General features: G+C 38.5%; 1 protein-coding gene across 7 annotated transcripts in view; it reads right to left on the bottom strand.

Moving 5' to 3' along the window:
* Positions 1 to 14,765, bottom strand: part of CPEB3 (cytoplasmic polyadenylation element binding protein 3) — a 202,761-nt gene that overhangs the window by 113,815 nt on the left and 74,181 nt on the right. For 4 of the 7 annotated variants that reach the window (XM_018041460.1, XM_018041463.1, XM_018041461.1 and 1 more), the window contains exon 3: positions 4,758 to 4,917. In XM_018041460.1, coding sequence (XP_017896949.1) covers positions 4,758 to 4,917 — 160 coding nt within the window. The remainder of the gene's footprint in view (positions 1 to 4,757; positions 4,918 to 14,765) is intronic. The other 3 variants (XM_018041465.1, XM_018041464.1, XM_018041466.1) reach the window with 1 other exon arrangement.

Raw genomic sequence — 14,765 nt, 5'->3', positions numbered from 1 at the left:
TGAAAGTCACCTCTTCACTTCTGCAATACCATTATAAGACAGGGAACAACTGCTGTATCTTTCTCTAATCATTCCCGTATGTTCTAAAAAGTCAAGTCCTTTGGAGACCTTTATGTAACAGAATGTAAGTGCTGTGTTCTAGAAAACATTATAAGACAATGTACATTCTACTGCATTCTATTTCCCACCAATTTTCCCAATAAAGTTGAAGAGACAGTGTCTCAGAAAAAGTATCTATAAGATAAAATGATGCATTAGGTAAGAATACAATAAAATGGTGCTTTAAATTCCTTTTAAGGGAAAAAATTATAAAAGTATGGTACTCTAACATTTAAAATATGTTTCAAAGAACCACAAAGCAAAAGAAATGAGGTTCAACCTGAGGTCAAATCCTAGTTTCTTTGCATACCAGTAGTGAATAATTTTTGGTATGTTATCAATTCCTTTGTGCCTACATTTCCTCATTTCAGGCTGTACTCTGGAACAATTAAAGCCAGAAATTTCCAGAGGTATACCCAGGATTAAGTACCCTTAATCTTTTTCTTACTCTTAGGTGACTATAGCGCTATACTAAAAGGATCACTGGACAAATTAATGGGAGTTACCAACTTAAAAAAAAAAAAATCACTCAACTTCTATGTATCGTCTTCCCTTTTGTGTAGAACAGAAACTATCACTTCTTGCTAACTTGGAGCCTGTGCCCTAACAGTTTCTGCAATCAGCCAACTTTTATCCAAGACGGACTGATATGGGCCAAAAGGAGGTAGTACAAAAACAGGACCGGAGCAGTAATTCAAGTAAGTAAAGAGACCGTATACCTTTCTGAATCAACTCAACGTAATGAAGGTGCACTTTTTCTAAAACAAGGTGACCTCAACATTTCGGAAATGGAGCCAGTTTTCTGTAAGGCTGTGTAATGCCGAATGTTTCATCAGGCACTACCCCCAAACAGCCAGCCAAGCTTACTCCTCTGTCACGACATGCAGACAAAGTGGGATGAGAGGAAAGTGATTGCTTCCTGTTTTCTTGCCTCGGTGTCTGCTTGTACTACTCCAGCCAGGCTGAGGTGACTTCATAATGTCACCTGCCCTGCCCAGTGCACGGCTGTTGGTTTTGCCCTATTATTCTTCTTCTCTCACATCACTTAGTCCTCTTTGAATGAAAATCCCAAGAGAGGGTATGAATAATCAAACCTAACGTCCCTGAGTTTTCAGAGGGGTTCCCCCAGTGGCTAGGTAAAGCCTCATCAATGGTAGCAACTCAGGAGAGTACCTCTAATCATAACTCTCTTGATGCCAGAAATCCCCCTAATTCTCATAGTCAGGAGAAGAGTTAGCATTCCCTATGTCCGCTAGAAAAGAGAACAGAGGACAACTCTTCCTGCTAAGGCCTCACTCATCCTTTTCCTCCTCAATTCAAGAGAAAAGTTGAATAAAAGGATTTCTTATTGAAAACATTTATACAATGAAATATCACTGTTAACTTATTTTCATCATGTTTACTTTATGTACATCATGAAGTACTTCCATTTTGCAGGAATGTGATATCCTACTTAATTATATTTTTTTACACTACTCAGATAAAAAATTTTGGAGAGCCAATAAAACTTAGGAAGATTGTTTTTCTTTCTCATTTAGGTAGTTTTTAATAATGACAGAATGCTTATCCTTCAGTAATTACTACTTGTATCTATGGCAAAGACACAATTTTGACAGCTTGCATTTGAAAGCCTTTAACATTTAGCTGCAGCCTAGCTAGAAGGAGTAAATTCTGTAGGGATAAAAAGGTTTACTTTATTACCTAGGTCAGGCAGAGGCACACCACTACCACTGCTGAGGCCTTTATCTCTTTCACTTTATGAACGAGGTGCTTTATTTTAATGATGAAGACACTAAGGCTTTGAAGAGGCTAACGAATCTAGATCAATAGACAACTAAAGGGAGAACCAGAATTCAAACCCAGGTTTGAACGGCTGCAAAATCAGAAAGGCTGAGTTGAAATACCTCATACCCTACAGAGAGAATATAAAATGTTTGGAAAAATGTTAATAAAAATAATAATCTTTGTTATCTCTAGGTAGTAAGGTTCAGGTGTTTTTTTCACTTTTCTTTTGTCTTTTTACATACCATTTGAATTTCTTACAATGAGCGAGAATGTATTTTTTTCTAAAGAAAACCAAAATTCAGAGCAAAACACCAAAACAAATAAGCGCACAAAAAACCAATGACTCTCTCACTTGAATTTAAAGACTCTCAAAATAGTCTTCAACTAAAAGAGGATATTAACGGCAGGAGGAAGAAAAGGATAGATAAGGAGCAGTGTCTTTGGACAGACTCATACAGAAGCCACATGATAGGTACCCTAGACTATCACCTTTCTCTTAAAGCTCAATTCATCTAGATATTTCCATCTTTTGACCCAGAGACCCTCTCTATGAATTTACCTTAAAAAAAAAAAAAGCTACATGCAAGAACTCGTCCATGGCAGCATTATCTATGATGGAGAAAAAGCTAGAAACAACCTAAGAGTCCAAAGTTAAGGTCTATTAATAAATTATGAAGACCAGATAAAAAGAGTATTTATTATGAAGGGGAAAAAGTGTTTACTATGCACCATCACAATGTTTCTTTTACTTTTAAATTATCTTTTAGTCATTACACTGTGCTCCATTTTTAAAGTAAAAAATTACTGAAAATCTTTCCCTTAAAATGCTGGCATCATAATTATGTTTTTAGAAATAATAAGGATCAAATATATGGTGCTATAACCAAAGGTAAAAGTCTCCCAGTTGGAAAATGGAAGCAGGCAGTTCAAACACCCTAACTATGGGACAATAACATGGTGATGTAACTGACCACGGGAAGTAGATCATTCATAGGAAATCACTGTGAGTGGTATGAATTGTGAAGTTGTAAGCATATTGAGACTGTAAAAATGCACATATTAAATGCCTTCCAACTTCTTAGGTCATATCGTATCTTAAAGTACAATTCAAAAGCCTTTTACAGATGAAACCTCATATTTTCAAGTGTATTGGAGAAATTTATGCAGAGGTAGCTGGACAGATAAGAAAAAAACGGCCCCAGGGTTGGGGCCGGGGGGAGGGAGATTTAAGAGAGAGGGGATATATATGTATAGTTATGACTGATTCACAATGCTGTATGGCAGAAACCAACATAACATTGTAAAGCAATTACTCTCCAATTAAAAATTTTTAAAAAAAAAGGGGGGGGCCACCACAAGTGGAATACGACAGTTACCGTGTCCCACAGTGAGGTGCTGTAGCAGCACTACTCTCAACAAAGCACAACAGCTCCTGCTTAATCAGCGTTCACAAAACTCTAGAAAATTATTTCACAGACCAGAATCTAACGTCCTTTCATAATCTTTTATTGCTAGAAGAACACAGACCAAGAGAAGACAGACATGCATAAAGAACAAGGGCTGACTTCCTCAGAATAATAGGATGGGCTTACAGCTGTTCCTGGTAGAGAAGGACAACAGATGTAGCTTTAGAAGATGCTAAAAACACAAAACAGTCTGCGAATATTACGTGTATGTGTTGTTGTTTTTTTTTTTAACACCATTCTCACTTCTAAGTGAAATTACCATGTACCTAATCTTTGCTGAAGAAAGATGTGGTAACAGTGACTAAATATAACAATGACAAAATGAGAGGCAGTTTTTTTCCTACTTCTAAAGGCCTTAAAATATAGCTTTTGTCAAAATCTTTTATTTTCTTCACAGCCTGTTAACTACTTTCTTTTCACTAGAAATTGAGGAAAGCAGCAGAAAATCATGAGTGTGACAAGAAAATGATGAAATAGATTTTTGGTGTGGCGTGAGGAAATGACTAGGAAATGACTATCACGTTCCCAGTCAGTCATATCCTATATAAGACCCCACAGAGAACCAGAGGGGATCAGATTCCTCACAACTCTAGAGGACATAACGGTTCACAGAAGATGAGTGTCCCTGTGGCTAACTCTTCCAGTTTTCAGATAGTTAGACTCTCAACCCAAGTACAATAGCTATCTCCACAGAAAAACTATTCTACTATATTTTTTAAATATCGTAATGCCCCCAAGAATTCCTATAATCCATAACAAGAACTATCTGTAATCATGAATGTAATATCACCCCCTCTCCTGAATTTACGTGGGCTCTAAAAATAGGAAATCCTAATATTGCTGACCTTGGGACTTTATGCCTTACATTTAACTCAAAACATTTTCCCTGAGTTCCCTGAAACTCATTGGTGGGCCACTGGGAGGGTAGCCTTAGAGAATGCAAAGTGTCACTACCTGCTCTTAAAGTGTGTGTAGTGATACCTCCTACCCTAGGAAAGTGATTTTATTTTAATAAAACCCTTTTCTACAAAGTTTTCTGAAGGAGCCTTTGGAGATTAAATCTCATACTTCCTTGCAGTAGACTTGGATTTAAATGAATTAATCCAGGTTCGGCCAAGGATTTCAAATACACAAAGCCCAGAAAACTTGGCTCGGGTCTCATGCTATAAACCACGACCTCAGCTACCCAACACATGCTTCTGCCAGACATTATGATTAAAGCAGTCAACCATGATTATGGTAGGTAGCTGAACCCAGGTTTAAAAAAAAATCAACTTTAAATACATTCCACAATGCTTTACAGAAGCAAACAAATAAAAACAAAAAAGAAAAACAAAACACAATTAATAAAAAGCTGATTTTTGTTTAAAACACCAAGCAAGGAATGGACATATGAATATTCCTAACCTGCAAAATGATTCCTCCACATTATATCAGCGAAACTCATTGGTGGGCCACTGGGAGGGTAGTGTTTACCTTTCAGAGGCTCATGATCTGTCCTTATCATATCCATTAAGGAGTTCTCCAACGAGTGCAAGTTAAAAGTGTCATAGGGCCTACTCCGGTCCTAAAAATAAAAACAAAATAATACATAAAATTACTTCATAAAATTAATAACCATATCATTTGTTTCTTTCCATGGATTAATGACATGAATCAAAACTCAAGGTAGTTTTAATAACACAGTCATTCTTTTCATTAAGAATAATGACTTGACAACATGAAGTTTAATATGTTTTCATAATTAATTAAATTTTACCCTTTTCCCTAATAATTCTTTAACGTATATGCCCCACTACTTCAGACCAATTTTCTCTCAAATGAACTAAAAAAAAATTCAAAAAAGAGTCAAGTGAGTTGACTTTGCCTTCAACCCTTCACCCTTTGCCTCTACTATCAAATGAATGTTTTAGTCAAGTGAATAGAGATTTTTTTCCCTAGAGAAAGACACTAAGAGCTCAGTCTACAAATGGAAACATTTCCCTGAAAAATCAAAAGGAGGCTCTAGTTTCAATGTAATTAATTGTATTGGGCATCTTTAATAATTATTACTAAGATCCATACATTAGATATACTGTATAAAAATTAAAATGTGTCCAAAATACTAAAACTACCTTTTGAAAAACACTACATGAAAAAAACCTTTAACCCAAGGTTATATGTTTTCACGATGTTAGATTCAACAACATTTTGAAACCAGAGAGCTAACCCAAAGTGAAGAAAAAAACTGTTCTACTGTGTTTCATTTAAGCCCATGGGAAACCATCACCTACAAATTATTTTTAGTAGTATGAGCCTAAAAGGAAGTGTGGTTCATGGCCTAACTTAATACTATAGAACAGATTTAGTTTACTTTTGTTAAAAGAAAAGCAATACAGTCATAAACCTCAACAACCACACCAAATCAAACTACAGCAATGAGAGATTATTTTCAGGGTCCTGAAGAGTTTATCCAGCTTTGCAAATGATCACTTACCCTCCCCTTTGAGCAACAGAATAACAAAATGACTGCCTAGAGGAGCAAAAAGGGATACACTAGGTAAAAACCTCAGCTACAGTCATCATTTTCCAGCTTAAGTCTTAAAATCTTGGGAAGCTGTTTCCTTCTGGTTTCTGGAAAGTATTACCTACCCATGGAGGCGGAAAGGAAGGTGGCATTTCCTCAGCACTGAGCGTAAAGTGGGAACCCAGAGGGTTACTGAATGAATGAATGCAATAAGTTTGGCTGCAGGACCCAAGAAGAGCCCTAAACTGAGAACCAGAAGCAAAAGTGCTAGAACAACCACAATCAACAAGGGGCTTCTGGACATCATTATCTACCTCTCCAGTCCGTGCCTGAAATTTCTCCCTTTATACAAATGAGAGGATTGAACTAGATTATTTATAATACTGCTTCCAATCCAACACTTGTTTTTAACTCACACATTAAGAAGGGCACAGATGTCTTTTTAAATTCACACATGAGGTAGAGGGCACAGATATTTTCAGACGCTACAGAGAGAAATTTCATTCTTACAAACCTTTAACGCCCAAGCTTAGAGCCAGGCCCTGGTGATTCAGAGATGAATGTTAGAATCTAGTCCATTTGCAAGTAACTAGTACAGGGAGACATAACCAGTTAAAATAAGAGTATGACAGGTGTTTTAACAAAGGAATGTAAACAGTACAATGAAAACTAAGTCACATCTATGTCTTAAAGAACATACAGGGGCTTCCCTAGCAGTCCAGTGGTTAAGATTCTGTGCTTACAATGCAGGAGAAATGGGTTCGATCCCTGGCCGGGAAACTAAGATCCCCCATGCCATGTGGTGCAGTCAAGGAAAAAAAAAAAAGACAGACATATATGTGTGTGTGTATAGTTCTTTTTCAAATCACATTCTATACAGTTGTGTCTTAAATCTGGACCTGTCATTTAACCAGCAATTAGCCTTGTCTTCATTTATTCTTGATGTCTTCAGTATTCTCACTGGCAAAATGGGATCTTACCTGGGAAGATTAGGGACATGAGTCTGAGTGATCTCCGGGAGTTGGTGATGGACAGGGAGGCCTGGCGTGCTGAGAATCAGAGGGTCACAAAGAGGCGGACACGACTGAACTGAACTGAAGTGTTCATTTTACTCACATTGTACTTGTCAGAGAGCTAGCATGCATCATTTCTTTGCTTTTTAACAAGTTTATCTACTTATTCATTTTTGGCTGTGCTAGGTCTTTGCTGCTGCGTGGGCTCTTCTCTAGTTGCAGAGCATGGGCTTATTGTAGTGGCTTCTCTTGAGAAGGACGGACTCTAGGCCACTCGAGCTTCCACAGCTGTGGCCTGTGAGCTCAGGAGTTGCAGCTCCCAGGCTCCAGAGTACAGGCTCAACAGCCATGGTGTACGGGCTTGGTTTCTCCACTGAGAGATAGATCTTAGTGGAGATCTTCCCAAATCAGGGGTCGCACCCATGTCTTCTGCACTGGCAAGCTGATTCTTTACCACTGAGCCACCAGGGAGTCCAACATTTCTTTCTTTGGGCTGCCCTCCCAACCTTTTCTGCCTACACTCCGTTTTTTTCCTTTTTAACACTCAGCAGTTAGTTGTGCACTAATGGATAAGAAAGAGACATGAAATACTTTCTTTGCTTCTCCATTTTGGTCCCTATATAATTTAAGAAGGTCCCTTCTTTCGCCTTTAGAATCTTGCCGCTGATTACTTGTTTTGCTTTGAGTTCAAGTTATCAGTGGAAACTCTAATTATTTATGGAGTAAAGCTTAATTTTCAGAAATGCAAGCTTATCTGTACCCAAAATAAGTATCATATTCTTTGCCCAAAGCAGGAAGTAAAAAAGTATGCTGAGGAGTAGTCAAAAGGACCGACTATTTCTGGCACTGACAATCCCAGATTGTGTCTAAGAGCCTTCTATTATATGTATCCACACTTCTAACTAGAACCCTGCAGATGTGGCACTACTTCCAAAAAGGCTGATGAGGTGACGGAACTATTTTTAAAAAAATAGCTAATGAAGGCATTTTAGACTCTTTCCAGCTAGGACAGTGTACTTTTTTTTTTTTTTTTCATTTAATTCTTCATATGATCCTTCAAGGTAGATAACATATTCATTTTATACAAGGAAGGCAAGGGTCAGAGAAGATTCAATCCTGGATTTGACCTCCAAACCAATACTTAAGAAGTATAAAAATAGGTTCAAATAAGTTGATCTAAGCTATATGGGATGGTAAACGAAAGTTCTACGGAAGCATAGCATTGCATCTAATTACCAATGAAATGACCTTCTTGGCAAGGTGGCAGTGAGTTTCTGTCAGAGGACTATCAGATATTAGATGACTGCCTGTCAGGAAAGCTGCAGTAGACATTTGGAGAAGGATTCACGTATCTGAAATTGTTCCCAACCTGTCAGATTGTTAAACTCACATGTAGAATGGTGAAAATGCAGGTTCCTGGGCTCTGGCTAAAAGCAACTTAATTATAATTTAAAAAGAAATGAATGGGATTTTGCTGGTGGGTACAGTGGATCAGAATCTGCCTGCCAATGCAGGGGACACGGGTTTGATCCCTGGTCTGGGAATATTCCACGTGCCACAGAGCAACTAAGCCCATGTGGCGCAACTACTGACCCTGCACTCCAGAGACTGTGAGCCATAACTACCGAGTTCAGTGAACAACTACTGAAGCCTGTGTGCCTAGAATCTGAGCTCCACGAGAGAAGCCACCGCAGTGAGAAGCCCAGGCACCACAACAAAGAGTAGCCCCCACTCGCCACAACTAGAGACAGCCTGTGCATAGCAACGAAGACACAGAGCAATCAAAAATAAACAATTAAAAAAAAAAAGAAATTAATGTCCTGGTGATTCTTATGACTGGCTGGATGATTCTTCAAGTTAAGCCTTTATACCCATGAATCTGATCACTAAAATGGGACAGTAGAGTGAGGGGAGAGACTAGACAGCAGCAAGAAACAAACAAGCTGGGTCACTTTGACAAGGGTCAGCTTTGTAGTCTCCTAATTGATTGTGGGTGAGAGAAGCAGTTGGTGGCCTAGTTTTTAGAAGAACAGACTTTGAAATCAGACATCTGATTTTCAAATTCTGGCTCTGCCACTTGCTGGCATGTCATTCTGAACAAGTCTAAGCCTTGATCATCTACATTTATAAAATGGCAGTGAAAAGAATTCTCTTTTTATGGTTGTTTTCAGTACTAGATGGCAAAGTACAACGAGGCATCTGTACCTTGTTGAACTAATACTGAAATCTGTACTAATATTGGAATATTAGTGCTCAACAGATGAAACAAGTGAAATGCACAGTGGAATTTGCATCGGCTTCTTAATTGAACAAATGTCAATAAGTGCTGAGAGACTTACTTTCTCTCTAAAATTAATTCTATCTATGCCTCATCAATTTAGATTTACATACAATCCACTCTTCTTAGTTTTGTAAGTAGTAAATGTTGCTGAATTAACTGATTAACCGGGAACAAAAAAGATAGAAAAAGTAAAAAATCTGAATTGAAATTCATCCGAAATTATGCACACAGAAAATCAGACCACAATTTATCATTTAACAACAGAGGTGACAAATGGCAAATAATCACATAAAGTCTTTTTTTCCCATTAGTTCTGTTTCCAGGTATAGGGAGTAACAAACAGGGAAAACACCTTTTAAAGCTTGTTTTTAACAAGCAAACATATCAGGATGTATTCGTACATGCATAAATAATGTTTCCCATTACTGACTCTTTTCTCCAGAGATAAGGCAGGACAGATGTTATCAGTTGGATGTACACAGAGGCAGCCCACCCTCACTCTACAGTTCATTAGGACTGCTTTCCTTCTTCCCCTAGCTTCACTTAATGTTAATACACTTACCAAGTACTTAATATGTGCCTGACACTGTTCTAAAAATGCTAAATGTATTCCCTCACAACTCTGTGAGGTAGGTAGCTTTTACCCCATTTTATAAATTAAGCAATTAAATCTTGGAGACAGAAGTAGCTGGCTCAAGGTTACAAGGCAGAACCAGGACTCCTTGTACTGCTTCCCTGACTTCCTCCTACTCCTTCCACCTTAAATCTTTTTCACAAACACCCACCTCAACCTAATCCTGACACAATCACAGAGAGGACTCTTTGATCCCACTCTCCCACACAGGCAACCTAACCTTCACTTGCCCTTGGTCAATGACCCTGGTTCTACTGACAACTAGTTAAATTCAAGAGGAAGTTTGATCTACCCTCCAGGACAACCTCAGGTAAGCCTCTACCAGCCCTATTTCATTTACTTGCCTTTTTCTTGGGAGAGAAATCCAGGACCCTTTCCAAACCTTTCTGGCTTATCCCCAGACATTTCCTCTCCTAGAGATACAAAGTCAAAGCTGCAAGGGGCAAGAGAGCATTTGGGGGAAAAAAAAAAAGAGCAGCTCTGGAACCACATGATAAAATTAATCATGGTTATATAACTATTCAAAGTCACAAAGCTGGACAGAAATCAGGATGTGAACCCAGATATGTGACTTTCAAGTTCACACCAGTAATGCTCCAATGCTCTTCACTGATCAGTTGCCATGAGTCCCGTGAACAACAGGAGCTTGGCTGGGAGCAATGGGGCAGAGACAAGATCAAAAATCAAAAGGAGGACAGGTGTCCGAAAGGGCCAGCAAAGGATAAATAGGGTTGTGAAATGATATCAAAGAAAGAGGAGGAATTCCTGAAGGAGGTGTTTTTATTTATCATAGGGCTCCAACATACGTAGGATAAAATATTTCAAGGTTAAGGGCATTCAAACCATAAGCAAGAACCCACAAAACTAGTCATTTCTGAATTTCTACCATACTGCTTTTATTATCTGATCAGTTTACATTATTTGAAACTATCTCAATTCCCTGTTCTATACTATAAACATTGTTTAAGGGTAATGAATATGCTTTACCTGTTCTTAAGTGGATATTTAATTACATAATTAAAAATATGAATATATTCTTCTCAAACACACACACATACACAATATATTACAGAAAAAGCAAAAACTGCCAATCCTCCTGCCTTTTTTAAACTCTCTAAGACCACTACATACATCTGGCATATATTCTTTCAGATTTTTTAAAATACACATACATACATACTTAGAAAACATATAGTATTTTGCTGTGTTTTGTTAAATGTGAAAATATGCATGCTATCTTGCTATTTGCTTTCTTTGATCAATACTGCGCTTCTGAGATATTGTTTAGTTGCTCAGTCATGTCTGACTCTTTGCGATCCCATGGACTCCAGCATACCAGGCTTCCCTGTCCTTCACCATCTCCCAGAGCTTGCTCAAACTCATGTCCATTGAGTTGGTGATGCCATCCAACTATCTCATTCTCTGTCATCCCCTTCTCCTCCTGCCTTCAATCTATCCCAGCATCAGGGTCTTTTCTAATAAGTCGGCTCTTCACATCAGGTGGCTTCTGAGATAGGTCCCTTTTAATATCTGTTCTTGACTCTCCCCTACCCAACTATACACACATACCGCCTACAAGGTAAATGCATAGTGAGCGTGTTAAAGGAATCAAGTGATCATCCCAGTGTACAGTCTGTAAAATAATTTCTGATTTTCAGATTCTTTTCCCTATCCTCCAGTTTCTCAAAATTTCTGTCCTGGTCCTTTAAATGCATTTCCTCCATACTTTGTCTCATTTCAGTTCAGTCACTCAGTCATGTCTGACTCTTTGCGACCCCATAGACTGGAGCACACCAGGCTTCCCTGTCCATCACCAACTCCCAGAGCTTGCTCAAACTTATGTCCATTGAGTTGGTGATGCCATCCAACCATCTCATCCTCTGTCGTCCCCTTTTCTTCCTGCCTTCAATCTTTCCCAGCATCAGGGTCTTTTCCAAGGAGTCAGTTCTTCACACCAGGTGGCCAAAGTATTGGAGCTTCAGCATCAGTCCTTTCAATGAATATTCAGGACTGATTTCCTTTAGGATGGACTGGTTTGATCTCCCTGCAGTCCAAGAGACTTTCAAGAGTCTTCTCTAGCTCCACAGTTCAAAAGCATCCATTCTTTTGCTCTCAACCTTCTTTACGGTCCAACTCTCACATCCATACATGCTACTGGGAAAACCACAGCTTTGACTAGACGGATCTTGGCTACTTTGGCACAATGGTTTCCTGACCCCTGGTTTCTATGAAGGACACCACTACTAATGAAACATAAGGATCTATGGACTCTGACAGCCCTGAATAAAAATCCAAGAGGCAATACACGCTAAAGATCAGCATGTAGTAATCTCAAGCATAGAATATGCTTGAGAGTACCAGAAAGAACAAATAGAACACTTCATAACAAATATTAGATAGGGATAGGAAACAATTAGATGAGTAGTAATATAAAATTTCTATTTATCACAAAGTAGAAGTCTAGGAATTTATAGTTCTAAACCAATACTGCTGTTGTATGTCAGAACATATCAAAAGCATGAGGTCCCTATATCAAACTGAACTTTACTATAGTACCAAGCTGCTTGATAAACATTTGTCCAAAGATTAAAACCATTCTCACATAAAGGAAAATCAATGTCACTAATCTATGGGGAAGAGAAAAAAAAAAACTTTTCAAATGTAGATTTTCATCTCATCTTCAGTAGGTATCAAGTCCTTCAGTCAATTTTAACCATCCCAAATGAGATTATCATATTTGTAGCCCTCTTGAAAACATGATTGTAGACTCTCCCCCAGTCACTCAATAGCAAGCAGATGCACCTTTTATCCAACCTGCTGCTGCTACTGCTGCTAAGTCGCTTCACTCGTGTCCAACTCTGTGCAACCCCATAGACGGCAGCCCACCAGGCTCTACTGTCCCTGGGATTCTCCAGGCAAGAACACTGGAGCTGGTTGCCATTTCCTTCTCCAATGCATGAAAGTGAAAAGTAAAAGTGAAGTCGCTCGGTTGTGTCTGACCCTCAGCGACCACATGGACTGCAGCCTACCAGGCTCCTCTGTCCATGGGATTTTCCAGGCAAGAGCACTGGAGTGGGGTGCCATTGCCTTCTCCATTTATCCAACCCGAAGTCCTTACAAAGTTGAGATCTCTCTCACTTTCCTATCTTCAGAGAAAAATAATTGATCCCAGCACCTGCTATGAATTTTAATATTCTTTAACATTACTGTCAATTCAATTCTCCATGCAAGAAATTCTCAAGAACCTGCAACACAGCCGTACATAAAGAAATCAAAGCTTTCTCATTCTTTTCTTCATAAGGATGACTAATTCCAACCACTCAAACTTTTCATCAGATCATATTTTTTCCTTACTGTATAACAGCAAAAGGATAGTTTGACCTGCTCTGAGAGATGCTCAAAAATGAGATAAGCATGACAACTTGCGGGACAACCCAGGAGTTTCACCTCATCTCGTCCTATTCCCTGCCACCCCAATCTTCCTGCACAGCTCTCCTCACTGGTTTGCCATAAGATGTGGTAAGAGGCCCAGTTTATCAGACACAGGGAAACATGGCTCTTAGAATGTTATTCACCATAAATGACATTCACTTTGAGGCCAGATCTAGCTGGGTAAATACTGACAGGGTCAACTGGACAAAAAGTACAAATGCCTATTGCTACCACTTCTGACTGTGGTAAACAGCTCAGAGCTAAGTACATAAGCACTTTTAAAAGGAGTGATTATATAGTTTAGCAGTGTGCTAGGTAAAAGGCAGAAAGTCAGACCTAAAAAGGACACAGAGAGGGAAAGCGGTAACTAGAGAGGTCAGAAGAGCAGGGTCCAAGGAACTCCGAAAATTAAAGCCCCCCTTTTCCTGGTTATTGCGCATATGTGACTAGCTGGTGTTGGACCAAAACTGTTAGGTAGCAGAATATTATCCCAAGTAGCTGATTATTAGACATGACAATGTAAGGGGAGACCTTCACAACCAAACCTATCTTAGAATATTATGCAAAGGTACATATACTCTCTATATTGTTTTCTTGTTACTGACCATAAATGTCAGAATCCATCCACAAAACTGGCCATTTCCAGGTAATGTTGGATTCTACTGGTGTTTCCGACCCCAACATCTTAACTCCAGAAAATCAGCACTAATGCCTGTTATCCTCAATAAACTATAACTTCCATGGGAGCAGAGATAAACCTTATTTCTCCATATTTTCACCACCCAGTAGAGGGCCTGGCATATAACAGGCATTCGGTAAATGATTGCTTTACATTTAAATCATCCTCCCGATGGCTTCATACTGCAAGATTTTCATTTAAAACTAACAAAGAACTACATACCTATTAGAGAGGCTAAAACCCAAACAAAGAAAACATCCTGACAATTCCAAATGCTAACTAGGACATGGAACAACTCTCATAAATTGCTGGTGGGAATGCAAAATGGTACTGCCACTTTGGAAAAACAATTTGGGAACAAAAACACATGTCCATACAAAAATCTGTACATAAATGCTCACAAAACTTTATAAAACAACTTTACTTACAATTTCCAAATACTAGAAACTATGCAAACCCACCAAGTAGAATATTATTCAGCAACAAAAAAATGAAATACTGATGTTCTCTAACATGGGCGAACCTTAAAAATACTATGATGAGTGAAAGAAGCCAGTCACTAAGAATCACATGTTGTATAATTCCAATTATAGAAGACGTCCAAAACAGGCAAATTATCCAAAGACAGAAAAGCAGACTGGGTATAGCCTAGGGCTTAGGAGAGTCAGGAGGGAAGTGGGGAGAGACTGCTCATGGGTACAGGTTTCTTTCGGCCATGACAAAAATGTTCTAAAATTAGATAGTAAAGACTGACATATAATTTAGTAAATATACTCAAAGGGTGAGTGAATTTCTTGGTTTATGAATTATATATCAATAAAACTATTATTTAAAAAAAGAAAAAAGCTTTCCTAAGATTTGAAGAGGAAT

Source organism: Capra hircus, chromosome 26, assembly GCF_001704415.2.
Source record: "Capra hircus breed San Clemente chromosome 26, ASM170441v1, whole genome shotgun sequence".
Taxonomy (NCBI): domain Eukaryota; kingdom Metazoa; phylum Chordata; class Mammalia; order Artiodactyla; family Bovidae; genus Capra; species Capra hircus.
The sequence above is the reverse complement of the archived record's forward strand: the minus strand, read 5'-3'. Positions and strand labels throughout refer to the sequence as shown.